Source organism: Benincasa hispida, chromosome 2 (genome assembly GCF_027475165.1).
Source record: "Benincasa hispida cultivar pf3 chromosome 2, pf3_genome.v1.1, whole genome shotgun sequence".
Classification (NCBI taxonomy): domain Eukaryota; kingdom Viridiplantae; phylum Streptophyta; class Magnoliopsida; order Cucurbitales; family Cucurbitaceae; genus Benincasa; species Benincasa hispida.
In genome coordinates, this window is record NC_143479.1 from 4,955,857 (window position 1) to 4,982,700 (window position 26,844).

Genomic DNA, 26,844 nt, shown 5'->3' on the forward strand with positions numbered 1-26,844 from the left:
TTTAAAATTTGATTACTTTTTATTATATATAAAGTTTGATTACTTTGTATTGATTACCTTGTAATTTTTTAATATTTTTCTTTTAAAATGTTATGATATTTGTCTCTATTTAAAATTTACAATAAATACCATAAATATTTGGTATCTAACATTTGATTTTTATGAGATTTTAGTTATTAGTCATGTGTTGTATATAAATTTACATATTTTTAGTTAAAAAGAAAAAATAAGTCATAACCCGACAACCTGACCCGACCCGAATTTTAAAGGTTGGATTAGGTCGGGTTGAAGACCTTATTTGGGTCATCTGGGTTGTCAAACCAACCCGAATTTTCAAGTTGGTCTTAAAAACACTTTCAACCCAACCTAACACAACCATTATACATCCCTAGTATCAATAATAGAATCCATCATTGATACTCTATCATGAAAAGATTCTATCACTTATATGAGGTATCATCAATAAACTCTATGTAATTAGAGTGTACTACTTTTAGGCTTTGGAAAAAATATTGTGTCAAATTAGTTTGAAAAAAGATATTACATCAATTGAATATTTTGTTGAGTTATCAATGAAAGAGATGGAGAAAACAAAATTGGAGGAAGAAAGTGAGTGAATGAAGAAACAAAAAGAAAAATATTTTTTGAAATCTACCAATGACAGAAAAGATAAGATATATGCTAGTTATATATTGTAATTAAAATCTATGCATCGTCGCAAACACGAGTATAATCCAACCAGCATAAGCCATCAACAAAATAACAAAAGTTAATCAAAACCAAATATATCTAAAGAAATAAAATATTGTACGAATTTGTGCATATAATAAAAATGAAAGAAAAAAACGACAAAATTGAGAAGAAAAATCCTAATATTAATTAAGGAGATATAAGATGAACAAAAATATCAAAGGAACTCTTTTAAACCAAGAGGTCACATGTTGATCTCTGGGAAAAAAAAATACAATAGGAATAAAAATAAAATAAAGAAGGAGATTTAAAAAAAAAACTACTATATTCATAATGCTTTAAATTCGTAAATTCATTACAGTTGTAGCTTGCAACTTTGTAGTTGATGGATTAGTATTCAACATAGTATAGATGATGCCAACATTAGACATTTACCAGTTTTTGCCATATAATTCTTGTAATTGACATATACTCCCTTTAATATTGAAGATTTCCAAACCCCATTGGTTCTACTTAAACAGAGTATTTGTGTATTTGATAGATTTATTTTTGTAGCAGAACTTGAGTCCATTTTTCAGTAGTAGACCATAAATTATGAAAATTTAATACAAGACTGGTCTTCTGAAGAAGTTTTGGCGTTGTTTCTAGCAGACCCTTCTTTGGCCTCCATCCACACTCACTGATGAAAAGCAAGAAAAAACTTCTGTAAAGAGCTAAAATTTTAAATATAGAGCGGAGGAGAAAGGTGGGGATGGCTCACATCAAATATTTTCCCAGTTCCTCTCACATTTGTGATCCGTGCAGGTGAACTTTAGACTTTGGCAACACTAGACATGAAAGAAGCTGAATTGCCATGAAAGCAGTACAAGCCCGTTTCTGATCGAAGAGATCCATACTCGGAGCCATCTCATGTTGTATAATATTTTGACGAATGAAGTGTGTGTATTGCAAACTTCTTAATAAGAACTCAAGAGAGAATAGAATTAGATTGCAATCTTGTCTTCACTTCATCCAGGCAAGCTTCAAGATCCCTATATTCTTGGGTGTCTGAGAAGTTCACAGCCTGAAAATCAAGTATTGTAATTAGATCTTTATAGGACTAGATTATCAGAAATGGCACTATGATCAGAAATTCGTTCTAGTACTTCCTGCAACCATCAATGGAAAAGTTAAGGCATCTTAAACAAAATTATCTTGCCTGTTTTACTGTGTTCTTGAGGTGCATCTCGGCTGTATATAATTCTCGCTGACTATTCGTAGTCGATGAGACATGCATGTAGACCCTGCAAAGTTCTAATGAAGCTTGTGCAAATTTTATGAACTTATCCTTATCTTTCCAAAGATCAGAACCCTGAAAAGGTCAAGTATGATTAGTCGATCCCAAATCCTGATGATAATTTCTTGACATATGTTTTTGAAAACACGTCAAACATAAGGACACCTAAAGCCATTATGAAGATTTAGAGGCTAGTATAAGACACAAATGCACCAACCAAGCATGAAAGGAAGTTTAAGCCTAAGGGCTCACTATTTCTAAAGAATGCTTCTAAAGTTGTAGACTAGATCTCAGGTGGCATCGCACTACAGAGGCAAATTTAGAGCAGGCGATATAACAAAGTAGTCTAGGACCTGAGACACGTCATAAGATTAAAGAAGACAAATCAACTTCTTTCATTTTTTTTTCTGTTGTTGATTTCATCATCAAAAAGAAGACGAAATAACTTGCACATCCTCTTGAAAATAAACAAATTCTTCGGTTCCCAAAGAGATGTATACTTCTAAGAATTCAATATAACATATAACAATGGTCTTTGAGAGGTATGACAAATGGACAAAAATGTTGACTCGATAGCCTTCCACAAATGGTACAAACTTTGAATGGTACAAACTGTGCAGTAATGCACAAAACCTGTTGCATCAAGTCTTACAGGAAATGTGTAATATGAAGATAATCTCATTCAAGGCACCCAAGGGAAAAAAATGGTCACAAAATAAGGGGGTGATGGGGATTAAAATGGCCTTCGTCCATAAGAAACAAGAATTTGAAACCAACACTTATGCTCCATAATTGAAAAGGGTACATGAGATCAATTACTACATAGTCATAAATTAGTTCGTGAGACAAATAGGAGTTGCTACATCCATCTGTTTAAAAAGACATTAGCCATTCTAGATTTCAGGCTTTATAGTCCATACCTGATATGATCTAACTTGCTTTAGAAGGGCCTCAGAGCACATTGTGAAGTCTCCTTTAATTTTGTGCCACCTTGCATATATGCCCCATATGTCTGCTCCAGTCCCACCTCGAACAATCTTAACAAGAAAAAGAAAGCACAAACAAATAATGATTACATATCTCAATTGTCAGATCAATTGTAAGAACAATAAAATTTGAAAACAAAATGAAATTCAAACATATAGCCAGTCAATTGTGGATTTTCTTGAGAGGTCTATGAGCTAATTTTTCTTTCATATTTGTGAATGTTTAGGGCTAGAATGTGCACACTTTAACTATTCCCAATGGACAACCACATGGGCCTACTAAATTCAGTTGTCAAGAAAAGTCGTAGGATATTAAATCCTAGGTAGTTAACTACCATGAACCCATGCCCTCAAAACTCTTTTATTTAAATTAACGTCGTTAACCATTAGTCATGAGGTGGTTGAGAACCTAGCACTAATTATAAGCCCACAGTAATGGAAACCCGCGCATGGTTCTTCAACCTTATCGGCGCAGTCTTTGTATGTCAAGAAGAGGAGCTGCTAATCATATATAAATATGTAGAAATTGATCTGGATGTTTAAGTAAAACTTTACGACCCCAAGGACAGCTCATTATGGGATATCTCACCCTAGACAGACCATGGGCCGACCGTGACCGCTACGTACAGTCGAGAGGGAACATTGTTATATTGTCTGTGTGGGGCAGGGTTCATTATCTGAGATTTTGTGAAAGAACTTGCAGGTTCTTTAGGGAGAGATATAAGCCCTCTTGAATTAGCTTGGGTTATCTTTTGGTTAGTCTTTTACACTAATCGTCGGGTTAGAGTAAGAACTTTATTTTGCTTGTAATCGTCAACATGTATATTCAGAAATACATATTATAGTAAGGAGTATTCTTACATAATAATAATATAAAAAAGAGAAAAAGGAAATGCACTTCGTAGAGTGCAGGAGGAAAGGTGTTCCCTTGCTCACCCTTCTCCTTTGGGTATCAATTCTATGGGTTTTTTTTAATTAGCCCCAACTCCAACAATCAAATCAACAGTCAAAAAGAAGCTTAGCACTGAAAACAAAAATCAGTTGTCTAAAATATAGTGTTTTTCCTTTTTCTTTTCTTTTGGTTGAGGATCTCACATCAAAAATGTGCAAAAACCTCATTATTCATAAGATACAAGGATTACTCTTCTCATTGTCGATTGGTTTTGAGATAGACTTTCATGTTTATCTAATATAGTACCAGGGTCCACAATGTCCAAATGGACATTCAGTCCAAAAATATTTGAATTCGATCTAAAATGGTGAACCTAAAGACACCATCTAATATGTGGGGTGGGGAAGCGGGAATCCTGCCACAAAGCTTCCCTTGGGCCAATAGGAGGAGTGGGGATTATAAAGAACCCTTCGGACTGCATATACCAATATGCAACATTTACAAAATCAAAGACTTCCTTCATTGTCCTAATTTTTCCTTACAACTAGATAACCCAGTATCAAAGTCCATCTTTTCAGCTTAATCGAATACTTCCCACTTACAACATAATGATGAGAATGAAAATATATATATATATAAATTTTAAATAAAGCTAAGATAACTTCGTACTATAGGATCTGAAAGCCAAGTTTTTCCTTTTCTTTATGTATACCTGACGCAGAACATTTCCAATTAACTCCACCATATGATTAGTTTCCCTACTTTTCTCAACAACCAAGTCTGCTTCACAATGATGCGATTCAGAATGGCTATTTGAAGCTCTCCTTTCTACCTCTTGCATGATTCTCTCCAGCAATTCGGCATCAACTCTTCTATTATTGGTCATATCTATCACCTGTTGTACCGCTTCCAATGCCTTGAAAGAAAGAAAACAAAGAGCTATTATTAATTCATGCAGAATGCGGTTTGTCTTGGTAAATGGCTTAAAAATTTCCCATTCAACAAGATAACATTTAGCACAATGTTAATAAAGAAAATATGATAAGGAAATCCTTGGATGCTGAATGAACGAAGCCAAAAGATACAAGTAATGGAGAAGATTTTTTGTGTTTCTCTAGCAAACGTGTGGCAGAGAATTTGTGTTTCTAAACTTATTAAGGGAAAAAGAATTAAATTATGGAACATGTTTGTGTTGGTAAGAATGTACCAAGTGTAACAAAACTGTACCAATCAAACAGTATTCCTTACAGCACAAAAATGTACCAAGTGTAACAAACCCTTTGGGATTAAGTGCAATGTGCCAAAAAAAAAAAAAGGAAAGAAAGAAAGAAAGAAAGAAAGTAAGTATGCAAAAAAAAAAAAAAAAAAAATTAAGGCTTTTAAGAAAGTCTGGCTACAAGTAACTTCTATCAGAACAGGGAAATTCTATTCTTTCCCTTTTACACCTGAAAAATCTCTAGGTTCCTCCCAAGTTCATTGCATTCGGAATTACTATCGTTATCACATTTGATAGCAAGAGAACAATAGGTATCCAGATGGCCTCAAAGGATATCTATTTTCTTTCTTATATAAGAAACCCAAAATCCCCAAAAAATATCAAACTTATGACATCTGGTGGTTCAATCTAAAGTCTTTCCTATAGTATCTAACCCATCTTGTGATGGATGGAAGCATCTTCATATGAATACATTAAAAAAAAAATTGAACAAAAAAAGAAAGAAAGATAGAAAGAAAGAAAGAAAGAAAGAAAGGGAACAACGAGATAAACAAGCATACCTGCCCAATATTGCCTGTATCCAAAGCAACATGGCTGTAGTTCTCCCACAATTGCCAACTACTTCGTCTGTCATGAAGTTCACGCTTGGTCACTAAGAAATCACAATCTTAAATAAAGATGGAAATCGCTGGGATTTTGAGATTTTGGTTGATATTAAATATCCAGATATGTTGCAGAAAAAATGTTACTAGATAAGAAACAAAGACAGAGAAACCAAACTTGAATTTCAAGGCTTCTTTGAATGCGATGAAGGCCTCTTTATTCCTTTTCTTAATCATATGCCTGCATCATATGTAAAGCGCATAAGCAACAAAATACACATAAATTGTTAATGAACAATACAGAGAAAGTGGTTGCATTATTAAAGAATGAAGTAGAAGAACAAAAAAGATAGAAAAACGTACAAACAAGCAATATTGTTCCAAGCCTCCCCATTTTCAGGATCAAGTTGAACTGCTCGAGTAAAACCATCAAGTGCCTTGTCAATATCCCTTGCCTGTATTTTTCAATAAATTGTTTCAAAAAAGACTCTCAATGGATTTTTTTCCAAGACAAATAAAATCTGAGCAAGATTTACAGAATTACTAAGGAACCTAGCTTATAAGTTACCTTCAATGCAGCAGCACCAAGTGCAAACCAACCATCTGGATACATAGAATTCAAGGCCATTGCAGACTCCCTGTGCAAGAATTGTACATTTGACATAAAGAAAATTAAATATGGAACAAAGGACCATACAATGGCTCAGAGTTGGAATCATAACATGCATGGGAAAGTCCAACGGAAAAATAGTTTTAGATGCAGAGAAAATTTTCAAGGAAAATGAGATAATATGCCTAGCACATTTCATCATGCTGTCGATGAAGAATGAAAATAATGGAGATTAATGGACCACGTGTACAAAATAATGATGATGATGATTCACAGTAAAACAAACCTACCACAGGATTTTAGAGGTCTCATAGTCCCCTCTGTTGTATGCACTACGAGCAAGAGACCGCTGTAAAATATAAGAAACTAAATAATCAAAACATGAAGCATACTTGGGAAGACATTTATATAATGATGGAATCAAATCACCTTAGCTCGAGCTGATCTGTTATTTGAAACTTCCAAGGCTTTCTCGTAATAGGCATCACTATTTGTAACATCACCCAATGAGCACCTACGATTAAAATTTTTTACATGAAAATGAGGACTGAGGAAGATAGTTTGAATCCATATTACCCACCCCTAACCTTACCTTCCCAACCCAAAATTATGACAAACAAATAAGTTACAATAATTAGTCGAGGGAATAGGATTTTCTAAACAAAGAACCACTTGACAATAACAGGCCAGAAAAGCTATTCTAACCAAAAAAATAAACATAATAAACAACCAGACAATGAGGACTAGTGAAACAGAATCAACCAAAAGCCAAGGTTAGAGAAAGACAAGTTGATCATTTACCAGAGTTTGGGATCATTGGGCATTTGAGAAAGTCGACTTTTGATGAGATCTACCGCCGCTGCTTTCTTCTCTAATAAGCTGTTATTTTAATGAATTATCGTGAGATTTTAACCAGGAAACAAGGAGTAAATATGAGATGCAGGTGCAGTTGATTATTGAAAACATAATCACCATACCGGTAACAGAAGATTAAGTTATCCCACAACTCCAACTCCTCAAAAATTTTAACTGCCTCTCCAATCAAACCGCAGCTCACTAAAAGTTCACCATATTCTCTGAAATTCAAATTGAGCACCATAACTGACCAAGATGTAACAAGTTTGACATACTGGGTACGGGATTTGAAATTTAAAAATTTCAAACTTCAATAACAATCATGACAAAGGGTGAGAGAAAGACTTACTTCCGCAAAGCAGGAAAAGTAGGAACATAAACCCCGCAACAGAAATACATCCTTTGCACCACTCCTGGATAGGAATCATAATAACCCTCAACCTGAAAGCAAAGAAAATTATTGATGGCAGACATCACACTAAACATAATGAAGATGATCGATCTGACTTCTGGTGTACAGCAGAAAGCATATTTCCTTTTCTAAAAGTTTGTGCCCACTCCAAGGCAGCAGAAAGCACAGTGGCACACTATCAGACTCAGAAACTAAGAGGTAAGAAAACAAAAACAAATAATACCAAACTCACAGTCTCACTCGATAAGATAGAAACAAAAGTTCAAGACTACAGACTGCTTACAGAGTCAAGGTTCTAGTAACAGGCTAACAGCAGGCAATCAAAGGAGAAGAACTTGAGTAGTAAATAAATCAGATAACCAACTAATCAACTGTAAAGTTAGAAAAAGTTGTAATTGAGGAAAACGGATGAAATTGGAAAAAGAAAATGCACCTCATACCAATTTTTCCATCATCACTAATGCACGCTCCTTTGTACGACTACGACTTGACTCCCATCGAACTCGCAAGATGTTGCAGAAAAACCTCACCTGAAAATGATTGAAATTATACATCAGAATTAAATCAAGTAAATGAAAAGGTTAAGTGCAAAAGGAACAAATCGGTCAATTGAAAAATTCCAAACATTTAAAAGGTCAGGATTGTAAAGTAACAGAAAAGAAATGAGATTTGACAAACTGCACGTGTATAAATTAGTAAAACTTGAAAGATCACCAAAGTAAAACAAAAAATGAATAATTTAAGAGTACATATATAATTAAGAACCTCTAAGAAATAACCTGCAGTTATCAGATGAGAGCAACTGACCTTATATTTTCTAACAATAATGTACAAAAATAGATCTAGGCCAAAAAGACATAGCTCCACAAAAGTTCATTTTTAACAAACATTTCAATAAAAAACGGAAGATACAAAAAAGGCAAGAGAGTATATCCAAACCCTGTAATTAACTAATTAAGTAGGAAAAAGATGTTAAGAAAAGCTCTCTAATGTATCAAGATTAAAATTCACAAACATCTTCCATAACAGATGAGTTGGGTAATAAGTTTACTCTCACCATAAACAATGATGACTGCTGAGTGTCAATAGCTTCTATATATGGAGCCATATCCCACCCTACATAAAATAAAAATTGCTCAGAATACCACAAAAATGAAAGGTCGAGAGATCAATACTGACTTTAAGTAGATTCAGCAAGCAACTACAAGGTACGAATTGAAATTGGTGTCAGATTACACATGTCCGACCCATCATGCAAATTTAGAGTACCACAATTGAGTTCAAACTTCAAATCACTTTGCTTAATATTATGACAATATGGCCCAAATAAAAAAGTTTTTGAATGACCATTTCCAGTCAATATTTAAAAAAATAAAATAAATAAATAAAAAGGTATTTTCTATATATGTTCTAGTTGTTGTTGACTCTACATATATATGTTCTAGCTGTTTGTCAATAACTTTGTTTCAAAAGTTTATTTTAGTTTAAGAAGAAAAAATTGAATTCCACTTCAAAAAATAAAATAGTATGTCTTTCATAAATACCCCCTCCAGTAATACAATAATTGTACGGAAATTAAACAGTCACGTGCAATTCAGGCAAACCTTATCGCTACAAGCTTCCAACATTATCATGAAAAAGAAAAGTTCATATATCTTATCAAAGGTGCAGGTCGATTATTTTTTCAGTTCATTCATCATAATTAAGGCCATAGTTCATTTGATCCATGGGGGTATAAATGCAGTTAAACTCACAATCCTTCACTGAAGGAGATGGATTATTACTCAGAAGTAAAAAACAATCAATAATCAACGTTACCATCAACAATATCAGGTCAAGTGAATTCTTAAAGCTTCGTTCATTACATAAGCTTCACAGATTAGGTTGTTTAAATAAAACATGCATAGTAAGAAGGCCATAAGGCTACTTGTATTTTCAACTCAAATGTTCTTTATATATATTTATATATATAATTTAAATTTAAACAAAAAGGGGTTGTTAAAGCTTCCTAGAATTTGTCATGAGAGCTGAACTCTTGGTCGAGTCTCTTAGTCATTATTATTGCAACCAAGAAAGATAGTCAAAGCACATAAAATTTCGACATAATATACTCACGCTGCATCTCATCAGATCGAGAACTCTTCTCAATTAGAAGGCATTTTGCCAAAATGATTGCCTGCTGAATTGCCCTAAGATTAGAAACAGTGGAACTACCATTCTGAACCACATCTCCTTCAATTCCAGACACGTTACCATTATTTAACAACTTTGGCGTGATCAATATGTCAGAAGTCTCAAAAGTTTTGGTCTGGGAAGGAAAATTATCCTTATCAATTGTAGAACCATGCACCTGGTTCCTAGAGTCACCCCCTGACGAGTCTGTATTTGCAACAAGCACCAATTGTGCCTTTGGTTCCACCTACAATAGAAGATTATCTTTAAGCTGAAAGTGACTAAAATTTCAAGGAACCTCTAAATTGTATTTTGTAAGTTGCTCACCTGATATGAAGTGCGAAAACCAAGAACACCCGTAACAGAAAGCTGAAGACCAGATTCCACTTCAGCTGACTCAAAACGTTGCCTGCCAAATTACTATCTCAGCAAAAATTAAATTGAGCAAAACAAAATGGCAGTTGTGACCAAAACATGAAATTCAGTACGTGATTAGATTACCCTTAAAAAATTTGAGTTATTCATGCATGGAACACTGATGCAAGTATGAAAAAACTTCAAGATAAGAATGTACAGAAATTAATGCAGGTAGTTCATCAAGGCTGAATCATGCATTAGACATTTTAATGAATAAGATTTTGACAGTTTCTCGGGGTATTTTAATTCTTGCCTGCATGAATCAACTCTTCCATAATAATATTCCATTATCCCAGCTTCCAAGTGAACCATGGAAACAATCGTTGAAGCCTCTCCTTCTTGTAAATTGGCACCCCAATAACTCTTTACATTTTCCAGAATGCCAAAATCTACTAAGGCTTCACCCATAAGGACTTGCAAATGATCAAACAAAGAAGACGACCGCTCATCTAAAATTCTCTGTTGAAAAAGTAGTACTCTGGCAAGCCACCAAGAAATGCTTTTCAGCCCATACATTGAACTCACATGTTCCTTAAATAGCACATCTTTGATCCTTGTGAGCAGCATCTTTGCAAACACAATATACTACAAGACACGAAGAAATGCTATCTCAAAAGCACAGCAAGAAAAATAATGCGAGCAGATCATGACTGGAAATTCTAATATGATATAAACAAACACATACATATACATGTACATGAATATATGCATTGCTCACGCACGTATATACACGTGTGTATATATTGTATGTACGTCAATCCAATACGTCAAATCAGAAATTGTTTGGTCTACCTGAATATTAGTGAATTTGCCAAATAAATCGGACCCGGTAGACATCAGCTGGTGCCTCGCCCAATTATCCCACTCCACAAAATCTTCAAATTTGGACTCTATGACTGCCATAGGAGATCTAGCCAGCCCCCCTAACGGTCTACAAAATTGTATACACAAAATAAAAGCATAAATTAGAAACAAAGATAACGATAATTAAATCCCATCAGCTCAAATCTCTAAGATGAATAGTCAAAGAGCCGCTACTTAAGAAAAATAACAACTTTAAAGGCGGAAATCGTTAATTCGGCTCACCCAGTCACGTTACTCTGAGTAAATGCGAGAAATGATGCAATTGCAATACAAACCACGATCATCAGTCTATAGAATCCATCTTCCTCATTTTCAAATTTGCTAATTACAAATTTCTCAGCGCACTCGAGCAAGTCAGTGTACACCCGCTCGGCGCACTCGGTCGAATCAGTGAATTGACCCGGCGACTGATTGACGAGTCCAAGCACGAGTCGAGCAGCGTCGGAAGAAAGGGCTTTCTGGTAGTCGCCGGATACAATAGAACTCACGAAGCTGTCAAGAGGTTCGTGGAAACGGTTGCGTGAAGTTTGGGATTGAGAAGCAGCCGGACGATCAGACGGCGGAGAAGAGAATGTGCAATGGAGGAGACGGAGCTCGTAAGCTCGAAGAATCTCCGGCGCCGATTCCGACATGTTCTTCAGGTGGCAGAAAGTGCAATGTGAGGGTTTAAGCGGTGGCGCCCTGCGCGTAAGGGTGGCAAGGGTTTATGGTTTAGGAGACTAATCGGAATTTACCAATCTATACGTTTGATCTTTTTTCTTTCTTTTTTCTCTGTCTTTTTCTTTTATCTTTGTTTGGTTTTTTAAAATAGCAGGTAGTGGCTGAAAATACTCGAGAATATCCGCAATCAATTTGGGGATGAGAAAGTTCTCTTCTTTTGTCTTTTCTTTTTTCATTTTTTCTTTTAAAAAAATCGACAATTGAATTTTCCAGTGTGATTAATTGAGATGCATATAAGTTAATCTAGATTTAAAAAATATCACATTTAAATGCCTATAAACAACTACATCATCTTTCTGGTGGGTCAACTAAGGCTATTGTTGAATGACAAATTTTAGATCAATCACAAACTGCAACATTATTTTTCAAATTAATGACAAAATTATAAATGAATTGGGGACTAATTAAAGATTGACATGTGTCCCTAATTAAAATTGAAGATATAAATTGGAAAACCTCGATGAAGCTACATGTTTTCATTGTGACCATTGGATTGAATCAAATTAATTTGGTCCAATTTTATATTAATATTTGGGCTAAAGTCAAAGTGAGTCCAAGAATATGTGGATTCAACACAAATGTCAAGTAAGACCCAAATCCAATTAGTTGGGCTCAAGGGGCTAGGTCTATGGAGCAACCAAGGCCAAGCTCATAAAGCCCACCAGAAAACTCTATAAATAGAGAAGTTCTCTTCATTTGAGATATCAGCAATTTTACATTCCAGAGAGCCTAGAGAGAATTTTCTATATTCAAAAGACTCCTTGACTCCTAAAGACCATATCATTTCTTGAAGCCCAAGTTTTGAAGATACAAAGATTCTTCCAAGACTCCAACTTCAAGAACATTGTGTGTTCCGCTTCCTCAAGACAAACACACGCATTCAACTAAGAGAGAATCAAAGGATCAAACACTAGAGAAAAACCACATCATATCAAATCAACACAAACACAAGTTCAACTCCACGAAACAAGTTTATCCAGAAACCTCGTGCAAACAAATTGGCACGTCCGATAGGACATCTCTACCTCTCATCTCTCTCGTCGTCTAAATCAACAAACCAACAAATGGTACCAAAGAAAACTGCATCCAAAGCAATTGCTACAAGCAACTCTTATATGGGACCTATCGCTCAAAGTCACTTAAAAGGGATTTTGCATGAGTAAGAACAAGGCTTTATCATCGCATATAAAATATGGGAATAGCTGACGTGATTTCCTAGAGGCGAGATCATCATCAGAGAAAATCCCTTGTTTCATAATTTTACCTCTACTTATGATTGATCAAAGAAAGAATCACATTTTGATGTAGTATCTGTCATGATGGCAGATGTAACAGTCGATGTGGCCATGACAGAAAATGAGAGGAAAATAAATTTCCTAATGAAAGTTGTTGAGGAACGAGATCATTAAAGCATTGACTTAAGATCAAATATAGGCTCGTGAAACTACTGAGTCGAGCCAAACTCCTGTTGTCAAAGCCAATGACAAAGGAAAAATCGGTTTGCAAGAAAATTTATCATAAGAATCAACTTCTTTTGCCTCCTTTTCGGTCTAGCAACTGCAGGATATGATCACTAACTCTCAGAGCTCAGTATGGAGGCCCGTCTCAAACTTATTTTATGTACCCCAAGTCGTACACTAAGAGAATTGACAACTTGAGGATGCTTTTAGGTACCAACCCCTAAAGTTCCAACAATACGATGGAAAGGATGACCCAAAGCAATACATTGCCCACTTTGTTGGGACATGTAAGGATGCAGGAACCAAAGGAGATCTGTTAGTCAAGCAGTTTGTCTGAATCCTGAAAGAAAACATTGTTTATTGGTACACTGATCTAAAGCCCGAGGTGATCGACAGTTAAAAGCAATTTGAAAGAGAGTTCCTGAACTACTTTTACAGCACTAGGCATATTGTTAGAATGATGGAGCTAACAAATGCCAAGCAGTGAAAGGGAGAGCCGGTCATCGGCTACATCAATCGACGGAGAGCTCTGACTCTTAACTGCAAAGATAGACTCACCGAATTGTTTGTTGTAAAGATGTGCACCCAAGGCATGTATTAGAAACTCCTCTATATTCTACAGGGGATAAAACCTTGGACGTTTGAAGAGTTGGCGACTTGCATCTACGATATGAAATTGAGCATCGCTAATAGGGGAACTAAGGATTTCCCGGTCCTTGAAATGAAGAAAGATAAGAAGGAAGTAAAAGGCACCAAAAAGATCGTGAATAGTTCCACAAAGAAATCAATGATCGTTGATATGACCCCGCTGAAATTTTCTTCCAAATGAAAAAGAGAACAAAATTGAGAAGATGGGCGATAGAGGCGAAAGGCATCGCCTAACTCTGAAAGAAAGGTAGGAGAAGGTTTACCCGTTTCCTGATCTTGATGTTGCAGATATGCTCGAGCAACTGCTGGAAAAGCAACTTATTCAACTGCCAGAAGGAAAATGATTGGAACAAGCAGGAAAAGGGGACAATCCTAACTACTGCAAGTATCCAGGGTCGTTAGTGTTGGGGTTGATGCCCTAAATCTCGTAGGGTCCTGTAGTTTGTAAACACTTATATGAACAAGCATTTTGTGATTTATAATATATGATATTTTATTCACTTCAGTCTATGAAATATTTGATATTTTAGTTGCATTAACCACAAATCAATAAACTAAGATCTATGGTTATCATTGTAACTTAAACATGTATGTGGAGACATACAAGTGGATCATGTTTTAAGTGATAACCTAAATGGTCTGTAGTATATGGATAAGGAGGGATACTTTGTCCTGGTGATACTAGCAGTATGGCCCGCTTTGTAGGTGTTACAAATGTTGTAAAGTGCTATAAATGATCTGATCCTAATCATTCATGTATTAGATATACGAGTGGGGATATTCTATAAAAAGGAGTTTATATAAGACCGGACCACGAAACGTTTAGTCTCGTTATATAACGCCGTTCATAATTGAGACTTTCATTTCACTAGGATAACCATAGGTAACATGATTTTAATCCTGAGTGGGTTGTGAACTCCTGCTTATGAGGGCAGTCCTTTGATTTGCATGGGTGAGAGTGGCCAGATCGCTGACTCAACAAGCCTACCATTTTGGGGATTCGTCTGATTGGGAAGCTGGGAACTCAGCACACAAGATGGAATTCACTCATTCCCCGAAGCAGGGATAAGTAGATAAATTACTCCCTTAAAGACTGATTTTGGGGCTTGAACAATGTGGTGCCACACCCTCTCTTGGCCCAAGAGGGTTTTAGTCATAGTGGGACTATGATCTATTGTTCATTAGAGGAATCGGTGGTACTTAAGGAGTTAGATGTAACTATAGGGGCAAAATGGTAAATTGGCCCAGTTGTACTTACGAGCGATTTGTGAAGGGTCATCGTACTGTTAAATGGTTATATCCAATGGACACAAAAATATATTTGTAGTATGAAGAGTGCAACTGTCGGTCTTTAGTGGAGTGTCCGACAGTTAACAGATGGTGGATAATATGAATAAAGAATTTAGTCTATTCACGTATCGTTAGAGCTTCAAGCTACAAGTCTATAAGGTCCCCTTGGTAGCTCAATGGATTCAAATTGAGAATCAGTTTTTGGATTAATTTGAAATGTTCAAATTAACAAGAGGGAATTTGATTATGATATAATTAAATTAATTCAGGTATATATGATATAATTGATATAATGTATTTGATACATAATTGTTTGATTGGAGGAACTAATATTTGAATATGATTCAAATATGATTTCTATGAATTAGATTCATAGTTATTAAATTTAATATAAATTTGATTTATATTAAATGCCATAAAATAAAGAAAAATAACTATGGTTTATATATTGTATATGATGCAATATTAAAACTATAGATTATAAATATAATATGCAAGTTAGTTATCATATTTATTAATTATTTGATAATTAAAAATATTTTTCACCATAACCACCCTTAGTGGGTAGTTGCATGGTTTTATAACAATTGTGGGATAAAATGAAATTTGATTTTAAAATCTCATATGACTGATATTAGACTATCGAGTTTACTAGACGATAGCTTGAGAGACTAAATGATTGAATATCTAGTCTATGCGATAGACTTCATCTTCTACACGATAGTTCATTCGTTTACTCGATCGTCTTCCTCATTCACTTTAAACCTTCCCTCAAACTAGAATAAGCCAGAGCCTACCACTCTTGGATTCTCACACCGAGAATACCATGGTAATGTTAGATTTTATGTCCTAAAACTCGTAGTTTGTAATATCATATTCTTGTTCAATAAAGCTGTTATTGAAAATCTTTAGTAAATTTAAATTCTATATTCATGAATCCAATAAACTAAGGATCCGAGGCTATTAAGTTTAAGTTTAAACTTTATGTAGTGACATAAATGTGGATCAAGTTCAAATATATAGCCAAAATTGTCTATAGTATATGAATAAGGTAGGGCACCTTATTCTGGGACACTATGGATACGGCCCATTTTGTAGTTAGTACAAACAATGTGATACTAAATCGTTCATGTGGAGACATGAAAACGAGGGCATCCTATGTAAAGAGTTTACATAAGACTTAACCATGAAATAGTCACTTTTTACGTTCTAAATGCCGTTTAATGTATAAAACTGACTATTTTGTTAATTGATGACCTAGGTAACTTAATATTAATCCTGAGCTAACTATGAACTCCTATTCACTCGAAATTATCCTTAGATCTGCATAGATGAGGGCAGCTCATTATCGCTGGCCTAATAAGCCTCCCATTTCAGGGGTAAGATCAGGTGGATAGCTGGGAACATAAGGTGCAAGACGGACTTCACTCCTACCTGTTATAGGGATAGTAGATAGGTTGTTCCCTTTAGTACTAAATCTATGTCTTGAACAAGGGGCCCCACCCTCTCCTTGGCCCAAGAGGGGTTCGGTTTATAGGTTTGACATTAAACTAATTGTTCATTAGAGAATCAGTGGAACTTAAGGAATAAGTTGTAGTCTCGGGGTAAAACGGTTTTTATGACCCAATCGAGATTACGAACAACCTGTGAAGGATTAGCTTACTGATCATGGTTATATCATATAGACACAAATATATCTATAGTGAGGGGAGTGCAACTACGGGACTATAGTGGAATGACCCGTGAGTTAACGAATGTTGATTAGCTCCATCTAAAGAGTTTAGCCAGCTAATCTTGGATCGTTGGAGCCCATGATCTATAGGTCCATTAGGTTCCCCTACTAGCTCATATGGAATAAACTTTAAACAGTATGATAGAATAATTCGAATTGTTCGAATTAGGTGAAGAGAGAGAAACCGACAAGTATATGTGATATAGTGGTCGATTTTTTCAGTTTAGAGATACAACTTTAATATTTAAATGTGATTTAAATATCAATAATATGAATACGTTCATATTCGGAAGCTCGGAAATAATGGAAATGGTCAAAGATGTAAAAAGTCAAAGAGTTGACTTTTGACTTTGAAAAGTCAAACTTTGACTAACCTTATATTCAAATGTGATTTGAATTTCGAGAAAATGAATGCAGATTCATGCTCGGGAGATCAAAATTAGTCAACACGAAAAAAAATCATAAAAAGTCAAAATGTTGACTTTTCGGTCAAAGTTTGACTTTGACAAAATGACTATTTTGCCCTTTGACTAAAGTTAGTGGGAAAATCCAAACTTTTGTTGGATAATTCCACTAACAAGATAGTGGGCTAGGTGTTGGCTTATAGTGGAGACATCAAGCCCACTTAGATAGTAGATTTTGAGGTGTTGGATTTTTATGAATTTGTTTCATGCAAATTTTGCATGACTTTTTTCTATAAATTTGGGCTTTCAATTTGGAGAAAAGACTTTTGACATTTTGCCAAAATTGTTTTCTAAATTTAGGCTGGAAAAAATCACTATTTTAAGGAAAATTCAAAACCCAAACCCAACCCAAAAATCCATCTTCTATTTCCATCTCTTTCTCTCTCTCGGGTTCTTCGTCCATCGAGTCCCACAACCCGGTTCTGAGTCCAGAGGATAGTAGATCAGCTCTAGTGGTTGTCCGGTTCATGTTCGAGCGGAGATAGAAGAGTTTCGGGAGCTTCAAAGGTAATACTTCAAAAAAATCCTAATTAATTAATTTAGGATTGTCTGTTTAATTTGTGCAATTAGAGTAAAATTGATTCTCATTTCCGTTGCGCATGCCTATTTTTCTTACAGGTAATCTTATGGTTGTGTCCATTTGTTCGAGGATTGAGTTTTCACTCGTTGTTATCTGAGGGAGATTGAGTTCTTGCTCGTTGTGTTCGTCACTGATCGAGGGATATATCTTGAAGAAGTGCTCTTCAAAGGTATTGTCTCTCTAAACTTTGTATTTATTTCAAGAAGCATGCTATAATTTATGATTTAATGCATAATTTGTTTAGTATGACTGTAAATGTATGAGTTCTTTCACAATGGAGTTTGGACGATCCGCTTCTGTTCATAGGCCCTCTCTAAATAGAGTTCCTTCAGTTAGCCACCTAGTTGAAAAATGCTTTTGCTTTGAATGAGTTGATTCTAAGGTTGTCTCGTGAGAAGAAAATTGAACTGGATCTGATGAAGTAGATCAAGAAAATCACGTTGTAGTCGACTTCAAGTGTTCCAACATCAACTATACTTTATGATGAAAGGGAAAGCTTGGTCTAGTTTGGGATCCTCGAATCTATAGTTATTCGATTTCAGCAAGCGATCCTGACGACAAATTCTAACAATAAAGATGAGCACATCGATGGTGATGACGATGAGGGATGAATCCAGTAACTCGTTGAAAGAAAAGAAAGTCGAGTTCTACTTAAAACAAGTCATGCTCCTATTGAAGGTATAAAAGAGGGAACAAGACTCAGAAAAAGAAAGGAAAAAGGAAGGCTTGGAAGCCAAGATTATTAAGAAGGAAGATGAGGATTTTTCTCAACCCAAGTGATAAGTAACTCTAGCAGATTTCCTTCTAGGGAACTTCTACAACAACTGTTCGAATAAAGCATTAAAAATCATTGCGTGTCATGCTGTCAGCATGGTAGAAGTTGAGGATACTCCTTTGAGTTCATTGGAAACGGTGGAAGAATTAAAAGACTTACCATTGTTCAATATAAATGACTTGTTGTCAGTTCCTTCGATTATTGACGCATTTTTAGATTTAAATGCATCTAGTGCTCTGACCTCTATGACGTGCATATGTGCCTCTTGTTATACGTGTATAGGTTTCTCAGATGAAGATCTACTATTGGGATTAAAGCTTCATAATAAGCCATTATACATCTCAGGATATGTTCGAGAACAGAGGGTTAGTCGAATTCTCATCGATAATGGATCAACCATCAATATAATGCCTAAGTCAACTATGAAGCAATTAGACATTCATATGGAAGAACTATCAAACAACAAGTTAGTAATTCAATGCTTCAATCAAGGCAGTCGAAGGGCGATAGGCATGATACACTTATAATTTATCATCGATGACCTGAAGGCTGATGTATTATTTCATGTCACAGAATTGAGGACCATTTATAAGTTATTACTGGGTTTTCCTTGGATTCATGGAATTGGGGTGATAACTTTAACACTGCATCAATGTTTTAAGTTCTATTAAGACAACATTAAGAAAGTTGAAGTAGACTTTAATCCATTCTTAGAAGCTGCGTCTCACTTCGCAAACGTGAAGTTTTTCTTGAAGAGTGATAGTGTCAATGAAGTTACACCTATGGAGACCTCGTTAACAAAAGGTGGGGATGAACTCAAGTCTAGATCACAAGCAGATCCAAGGAAAGAAACAAGCGATAAGGCAACTGTCTCTAGCTCTAAACAGAGTGAGGGGTCCACTGGCACGACAAAGACTACAATTTTAAAAGATGAAAAAGCTTCGAGCCCTCCAATCTTACATTATGTTCCTTTATCGAGATGTGGGAAGGGCAACTGTTCCTTTGTTAGAATCGTACAACAGAAAAGCTGTACAATTTCAAAAATACTTGCTAATGCGTCGCTCTTTACATCTACGATCGATCACCGCATGCGATGTAATTGCTTCAATCTTTTTATCGATTACCGCACACGGTGCCGATGCGTTGATCATTGGCGTCCATCATCGATCGTCGCATACGCTGCAATTGCGTTGTTCTTTTTCGTTCTCGATTGACCGTCGTATGTAGTGCGAATGCATTGTTCATTTTTGTCCTCGAGCGATTGTCGCATGCGGTGACCTGTTTCTTGCAAAACAAAGACTTGGACATTCCATTTTTCCATCGTAATGGGGTTAGTGGGTATGCTTACGAAACTTTACAATTTTCGCGTTTCTAAGCCAATTTCTATACGGTCGATGCAACTTTTCCTTATTTTTGCCACATAATCTAAATAAAACGGTATAGATAACTTGTATTTTTACAAGTTATCACACCCCCAAATTTAGATATATGCTTATCCTCAAGCGTATCCTCGACTAAGGCAATTCAACTCAAATCCTATCCTAACTTTATGTCGATCGGCTACTCCGAATGCTCCACCTCTACATAATTTCTCAAACCTACAAGTTCCTTCTATCCTCTGATCATTTCTTCAACATTCTCTACTTTATTCTTACCTAAGGCAAACCTCTGCTCAAAGTTCTCTTCTTGTTTTGAAAAGAATGTTTTACCTATTTTTGTTGAAACAATAAAGTGCACCTTTTATGCGGTGGCCTGGTTTGCGTCATCCTATAAAGAACATTGATCATGGTTACACCCTTCATTTTGGCTTACTCCCACGGGTGTCATGCAAGCATCCAACTTCGGTTTTGTACCAAGCTCAACTTCAACTCTTGATCCTTAGCCAAGTTTTACTTTTGCTGGTCAGTGGAGTTGTCTCTTTTATTCTTATTCTCTCTCTCTCTCTCTCTTTCTTTTTGTATTGCGTCGATCCTGGTAACCTACCTTCATTTTGGCTTGCTCCCATGGGTGTCATGCGAACATCCAACTATGAGTAGGTTCCTTTCACGACTTAACTCTTATCAGGTTTGGATTTTCTCTTGCGCTGACAACGAAGTTCTTTTTTTTTTTTTTTTTAACACTTAGTCAAAATTTTGAAAAGAAGATTTGAGTAGATTTGAGCAGAGTCTTGTAATAGAGAAGGTAAAGTAGAGCTATTGCGATGAATTGTCTAAATGTTAGGCAGAAATTGCAATGTATAAAGAAATTTTGCTAAGGTTACACATTATACTCATCATGGTAGTGCAAATAAACAACGCAAAAGAAAAGAAAAGAATTACCGCAATAAATTGACAAAGGATGATAAAAATATAGAGACCAACGCATATGGAAAGAATAATTACTTAGTTGTATAAAAATTGACTATGTACATAAAGAATTATAATTATCGCAAACAAAAAATTATGAGTATGTATAGAATAATACAAGGTATACTATCTATAAAAAAAACGAATGACCGTAAAAAAAAATGCAAAATTGTGGAGAAGGTGGTACACCTCCAAATTTAGATTGCGGTGGGGGCTCTTGGTGAGGAGGGTGTTACGGAGGAGCTCTTTGTGGCGCTTCTTGAAAATGCAAAGGCTGCTGTAGATGTTGAGGCACCATGGGACCATGTAAATAGGCAGTTAAGAAATTGAAGTATTCATGGTTGCGTTCAGACATTTGTCTTTGATTCTGGCGAATGGTAAAAATGTTGTGTTGAATATTGACCCTCACCTGTCGCAGCTCTGCGTTGCTCTCTTGTAACTCCATTAATGAATGGTGGAAGAAGGCTAGCTCTTGAGATAAGAAGCCCTGCATATCTTTTAAGGCAGCAGCAAGGGATGCGGTGGAGGTTGTGCCGTCGATGTTTCACCAGCATCGATTTGGGGTTGAGCGGAAGGGTATGCTCCCAAACCGTGTGGGTCATCAACATGCAGCGATGTTGGCGGTGAAAAGTGGGGTGGAGATGGATGGCAGGTGGATGCTGCTAGAGATGCAGGGTTGGAGTCGAGGGCAAGGAGGAGATTGGTGAATTGTTCGGGAAGAGGGGAAAGGGGTTCAGTTGGTGGGCTTGGTGGGTGAATGACTAAAGGCAAAGTGTCTAAGGGTAAACTGTTTTGCTTCTGCGGTGATCTTCCTTGGATGATTTCCTTCCTTTTATCATTGTGGCGCTGCTTCTTTGGTCTTGGTGGTTACGTCACATTTAAATCAATGAGGGGCCGTTTCGGTGGAAACTCAGGGCAGTGCGGCGAATCCTTGAGAAGCATTCTCAGGATTTTGGTATTGATGATGCCGTGCACTTCTGGCATGGGTTCTTCTTTAATGCCTCCACCTACAGATAAGCATAGGCTCGAAATTGTCCATGGGAAGAAGTACTAACCTCTCACACGGCCAACAAAACCTCGAATTTGCTTCGAAAGAAGCTGGCCCACATTAATCGGAATGTTGCGCACTATGCAATATGCAGCCAAAACTCGATCCCTTGAAATGGTCTTGTCATGCAAAGTTGGAATGAGTCACCTTTTCACCAAATAGACCCAAAGGTGTGCTTTTGGTAGCAGCCAGTTGGAGGCGAGGGTTCTTATGCCGGTTAGGGACACCGTCCATTTGGTGCCCGATTGCGTTAATACTCTCAACGCATCCTCCGTATGCTCTTTTTCAGGATCATCAATCAGTTTGTTACCCGATGCTTTCGGGAAATTTTTCAACTTGTAGAGTTGATTGATGTCCTCTACGTTGAACGACACTACCCTCCCTTTGACGATCACCACATCTTTGGTGTCGTGAGCTGGCCATGGTAGAAGACCCCTCACTACCGATGGAATTATGATGGATGGACACTGGTAGAAAGCTTCCCACCCATGTTCCACCACAACGCTGATGATAAGATCCGGTAGTGGCGCCAATGCAGGAAAGAAGCCTATTTCCATCCACAGATCATCATTTTCCTTTTTGGTTGTTGGGCGCCTCCTAGTCGATGCAAGTTCGCTGCTCTCCACTTTTGCTTTACTCTTTTCCTGAATAGACGCAAGGCGGGACTTTTGTCTTTGGGTGCGTTCCCTCACCTTGCGTTGCTCTTCTTTTTCCTTTTCCCACTCTTCCACTTCTTTTCTCTCCCCTCTCTAACGCGCTAAACATTTGCTTTGCGGCTTCTCTCTTTTTCCTCCTTTTATGCTTCTTCTTCTTCTCTCATTTCCTTTTCAAATTGCTTCGAGGCGAGCGTAATGCACTGCTCATCCTCAAGCCTTCTTCTTTCCTCTTCTTCTGCCCTTGCGTTGTCACGGCGAACCTTCTTATCATTAAGCTTTCTGGCCGAATCGCTTGATGCGATGATTTGGCGCGCCAGTGACATTTTCTCTTCCTTCTCCTCTCATTTTCTTTTTCTTTCCTCCTTCTCCTCTACTATGCGTTGAAAAAATGTTAGGTCACTTGTGGATCCTTGCGGCACATTCTCTTTGCGACGCTGCATTAGAGGGGAGATGTCAGGATCTTCTTTGTCGTCCGACGCAACTAATCTGGTATGTGGCGATGAAGTTGGTAGTTGCGCCGATGATTTAGCTTGGGATGACACCCCCTCTTCCACCCTTGTGGAGGTTGATTCTCTATCGACATCTAAACTCTTTGCCTGTTTCCTTCTTTCTTCCTCCTTCTTCAGGCACTTATCTTCTCGCCTGCACTGTTTTCTTTTACTTCTCTTCTTTTCTTTCTTCTCCTTCTCTAACTGAGCGACTTCATCTTCTTCCACCCATTTTTCTTCAACTTTTCTCTTTTCCTTCTCTTCAGACTTCTCCGTCTGCTTCTTCGCCTCCACATCCCCTAAAACAGCCTTAATGGGTCCCTCATTGGAGTCTGTTGGGGCAGTCTTCTTAGGATCCGAAATGGTCAGGGTCATTCTCAGCGAAGCTACTACTAACTCCTCCTCTGACGGCAGGGGCTGGTTCACTACTCCGGCCCACGACAACCCTCATCTCTTTCTAAATGGCTCAAAATACTCCCGAATATCTTCTTATCGTCTTTAGTTTCAGTTCACTCTCGGTTGAAGGTACTGGGAGCGCCACCTCAGGTCTTGTGGCAGGGGCACTCTCCGTGCTCGGCCCTTCACGGTGGGTGGGTGATATTGCGGCTACAGTGGTTTTTCGTCTGGGTTTACCGACGAATCTAGGGGATGGCTTTGGCTGGGCGGCGAGGCGACGGCTGGCAGTGAGAAAGGCCGCCTCCTGCGCGGTGACGGGGGCATGGGAAGGGGACGATGGCTGGGAAGAGGAATGAGATGATTGTCCGGCCATGGCTTTAGTTAAGTGAAAGAGGTTGGAAATTTTTTTGTTCTTCAGAAGAAAGTTCGGAAGGGGATGATAGTATGTAGAGAGAATTTTTTGCTTAGGGTTTTTTTTGCGAAGAGACGAAAGTGAGCTCCTCGGGCTTAAGAAGGTGCAATTTATAGGTTGGGCCTTGATGAGCCCAACGCGATCGCTGCGTGGCAGGCTTTCGTATTCCAAAAAGCCTGCCGCGCCCCACCCATTATGACTTAGCAGGAAAGGACTTCCTTTCGTCTACTGAGTAATATTTTCTCGGGAGCTAAAACGTTTTGACTACTCTCTCCGCAAATATTTTATCATTTTTTTATTTAATAGGACAGGCGCAATGTTAAATTGCTAACACGATACATTTGTCAACGCAAATGCATATTTACAAAGGACGGGCACAACGTATGTATTAGCGCAACACAACTATCAACACAACACATTTCTGGAGGATGGGCGCAAGATATTTCTACCAGCGCAACACATTCGTTAACATAGTGCGTATTTGCGGAGGACAGGCATAATGTACATACGAGCACAACTCATCCATCAATGCAATGCCTTTTTGGAGGACGGGTGCAAAGTGTATCTATTAACGCAAGATACACCTGTCATCGCAATGCATACCTGATGTTATTATGTATCACCAACATCGCAACGCTTATCCCAAATCCAAATTGATAAGACGTTGCGGTGTTCACTTATAACATTCATTCACAGAAAATTAAGATCAACGCATGCTGAGACAGAATTAGAAATAAATTCAACTAGGCAGAAAAATAAATTAATGCAAGCTGAGATTGAAGTAGAAATAAATTCAAGTAAGTAGGAAAAGTAATTTAGAAAGCAATAATAAAGCAGTAAAGAAAGCGGTAAAGATAGATAATAGGAATGTTGTTTAAAGAAGGTTCTTCACGGTTACCGCAATCGCAACCCCGCAGGCAATCAGACTTACCTGCCTAATGTCACTTCTGACATTGTTCCTTCCCATTCGATTCATGGGCTTTTGAGTTACTGGGCAGCGTACCAAGAGTTCTGTTTCTAAGCTCGACCGTCAGCTACCCGACCTGGACCTCCAAGTTCCTTATGGAAGATGCTTGCGATTGCATGATCGCATCATTTTTTTTCTATATACTGCTTGAGCAGAGCTTCCAAGGACGACGGATTTGTTGAGGTGTTGGAAGAGGAAGGTTGGTTGTGCGATTGCCTATTCTGATAATTGCTCTGATTTTGACCCGGATGAAAATTCGAAGGATTGCCTCGATTCCCAGACTAACTGTTCTGTAGATTCCTTTGGCCTTTCTAGTCGTTGTTCCCTCCTCAACTGAAATTGGGGAGATTCTGCCAACCTGGGTTGTATGTGTTGCTAAACGGGTTGTTCTGGATCGAGTACACTGTTTGTTGGTTTGATGGGAACATTTCCACTGATTGACCCCTTCCGTATTGTACACAACTTATTACTGCTACTTGCGTTAGCACATTGGCTTGCGCTGCGCCCTGGGAGAGAGTTCCTTGATTAATAGCCATCGTTTGGAGAAGCGAGGTAACTGTGACCATTTGGGTGGCCAATGTGGTCATTGTATCAGCTGGTACAATGGTGCTTTCTGTTTTTCTTCACTCTGGGCCTCTTCCTCCATACCTATCATCTACCCAGTCATCTGTATTTCGCTAAATGCGATCTCAGATGACTTCGGCTTCAGTGTACGTTTTATCCATAAATCCTCCTGTCGCGAAGGCATCAGCAACAACTTGCGTCGATCTGTCCAGGCCATTATAAAAGGTTTCCATGAGAACGCAATCGGGAATCCCGATATACGGACAGTTCTTCACCAGTCTTCTAAATCGCACCCATGCGATGCTCAGAGTCTCATTCTCCATTTGCTCGAAATTTAACACGTCCCTTCATCTTCTTGCGTTGACCGCAGGCGGGGAAAATTTCTTCATGAACCGCTCAACCAACTGATCCCAAGAATGGATTTCATTTGGCTTCAATGAATGAGCCTACCTCTATGCCTCATCCTGAAGTGTATATGGGAAGAGATATAGTCTTATTCCTTCAGGAGTCACACCAGGGATGGATAATGTATTGCACATCTCTACAAAGCTGGTCAAATGTGCATGCTGGTCCTTTCCTTGTAGACCTCCAAACTGCCCCGCATTCTGAATCATTTGTAGCATGACCGGCTTAATTTCGAATCTTGCATTCTCCTTCACCGCAGGTCTTGCAATTCCGAGCGAGAAGTCGTATAAGTTCAGTGCCACATAGTTTCTTATGGGAATATTGTGGTCGGCGACCAGAAAAACTGGATCTTGTACCGACCGATTAATTCTTTGATTCCCCTCAGGCCCATCATTGTTATTTATCGTGTTTCTTCTTCGCATTGTACAGTTCTGACGTGCTCTTGTGCGAAAGGTTCGCTCGATCTTGGGTCGGCGTCGAATTCTGGTTCAATCCCAGTACTCATACACCGTCAGCCTGCTCTTCGCGTAAATAGACTATACAACAGAAATCTGTCCTGCAAAATACCACAAAAATATTCAGCACTAAAAGTTGTCAATCCTTGGCAATGGCGTCAAAAACTTGTAATAAAGAATTTATGAATTGATTCGTTCGTGTTAACAACTCGTGAGTTACTGACTTATGCGCTTTGCAATAATGATAATATTCGATACTACGTTCTAAATGATATATGAGAAGATGCTTAGATGCTTTCGTAGTATGGGTTCATGTAGTGTGCGTATGTCACAAGTTTTCTTATGCTAGAACTAAGTATAATTCCAACGCAAGTTTCTCAGAGTGATATGAGGTCGAACACGGGGATTGCGGTGATTAATGTGATACTAATTTGATATATGCGACCG

The 26,844-nt window shown here is 37.6% G+C and overlaps 1 protein-coding gene across 1 annotated transcript; it reads right to left on the minus strand.

Annotated features, from left to right (window-relative positions):
• Positions 1 to 996: 996 nt before the first annotated feature.
• Positions 997 to 11,795, minus strand: LOC120071387 (uncharacterized). Its single transcript, XM_039023643.2, has 21 exons — positions 11,215 to 11,795; positions 10,921 to 11,059; positions 10,382 to 10,713; positions 10,039 to 10,120; positions 9,655 to 9,958; positions 8,597 to 8,655; positions 7,980 to 8,069; positions 7,477 to 7,568; positions 7,250 to 7,348; positions 7,074 to 7,151; positions 6,702 to 6,786; positions 6,563 to 6,621; positions 6,231 to 6,300; positions 6,026 to 6,117; positions 5,841 to 5,903; positions 5,621 to 5,687; positions 4,557 to 4,760; positions 2,887 to 3,003; positions 1,889 to 2,041; positions 1,451 to 1,753; positions 997 to 1,369 (listed from the first exon to the last, which is right to left on the minus strand). Exons 1-20 carry the CDS (start codon positions 11,622 to 11,624, stop codon positions 1,658 to 1,660), a joined length of 2,691 nt encoding a protein of 896 aa, XP_038879571.1. The 5' UTR covers positions 11,625 to 11,795; the 3' UTR covers positions 997 to 1,369; positions 1,451 to 1,657.
• Between the last annotated feature and the right edge of the window lie 15,049 nt (positions 11,796 to 26,844).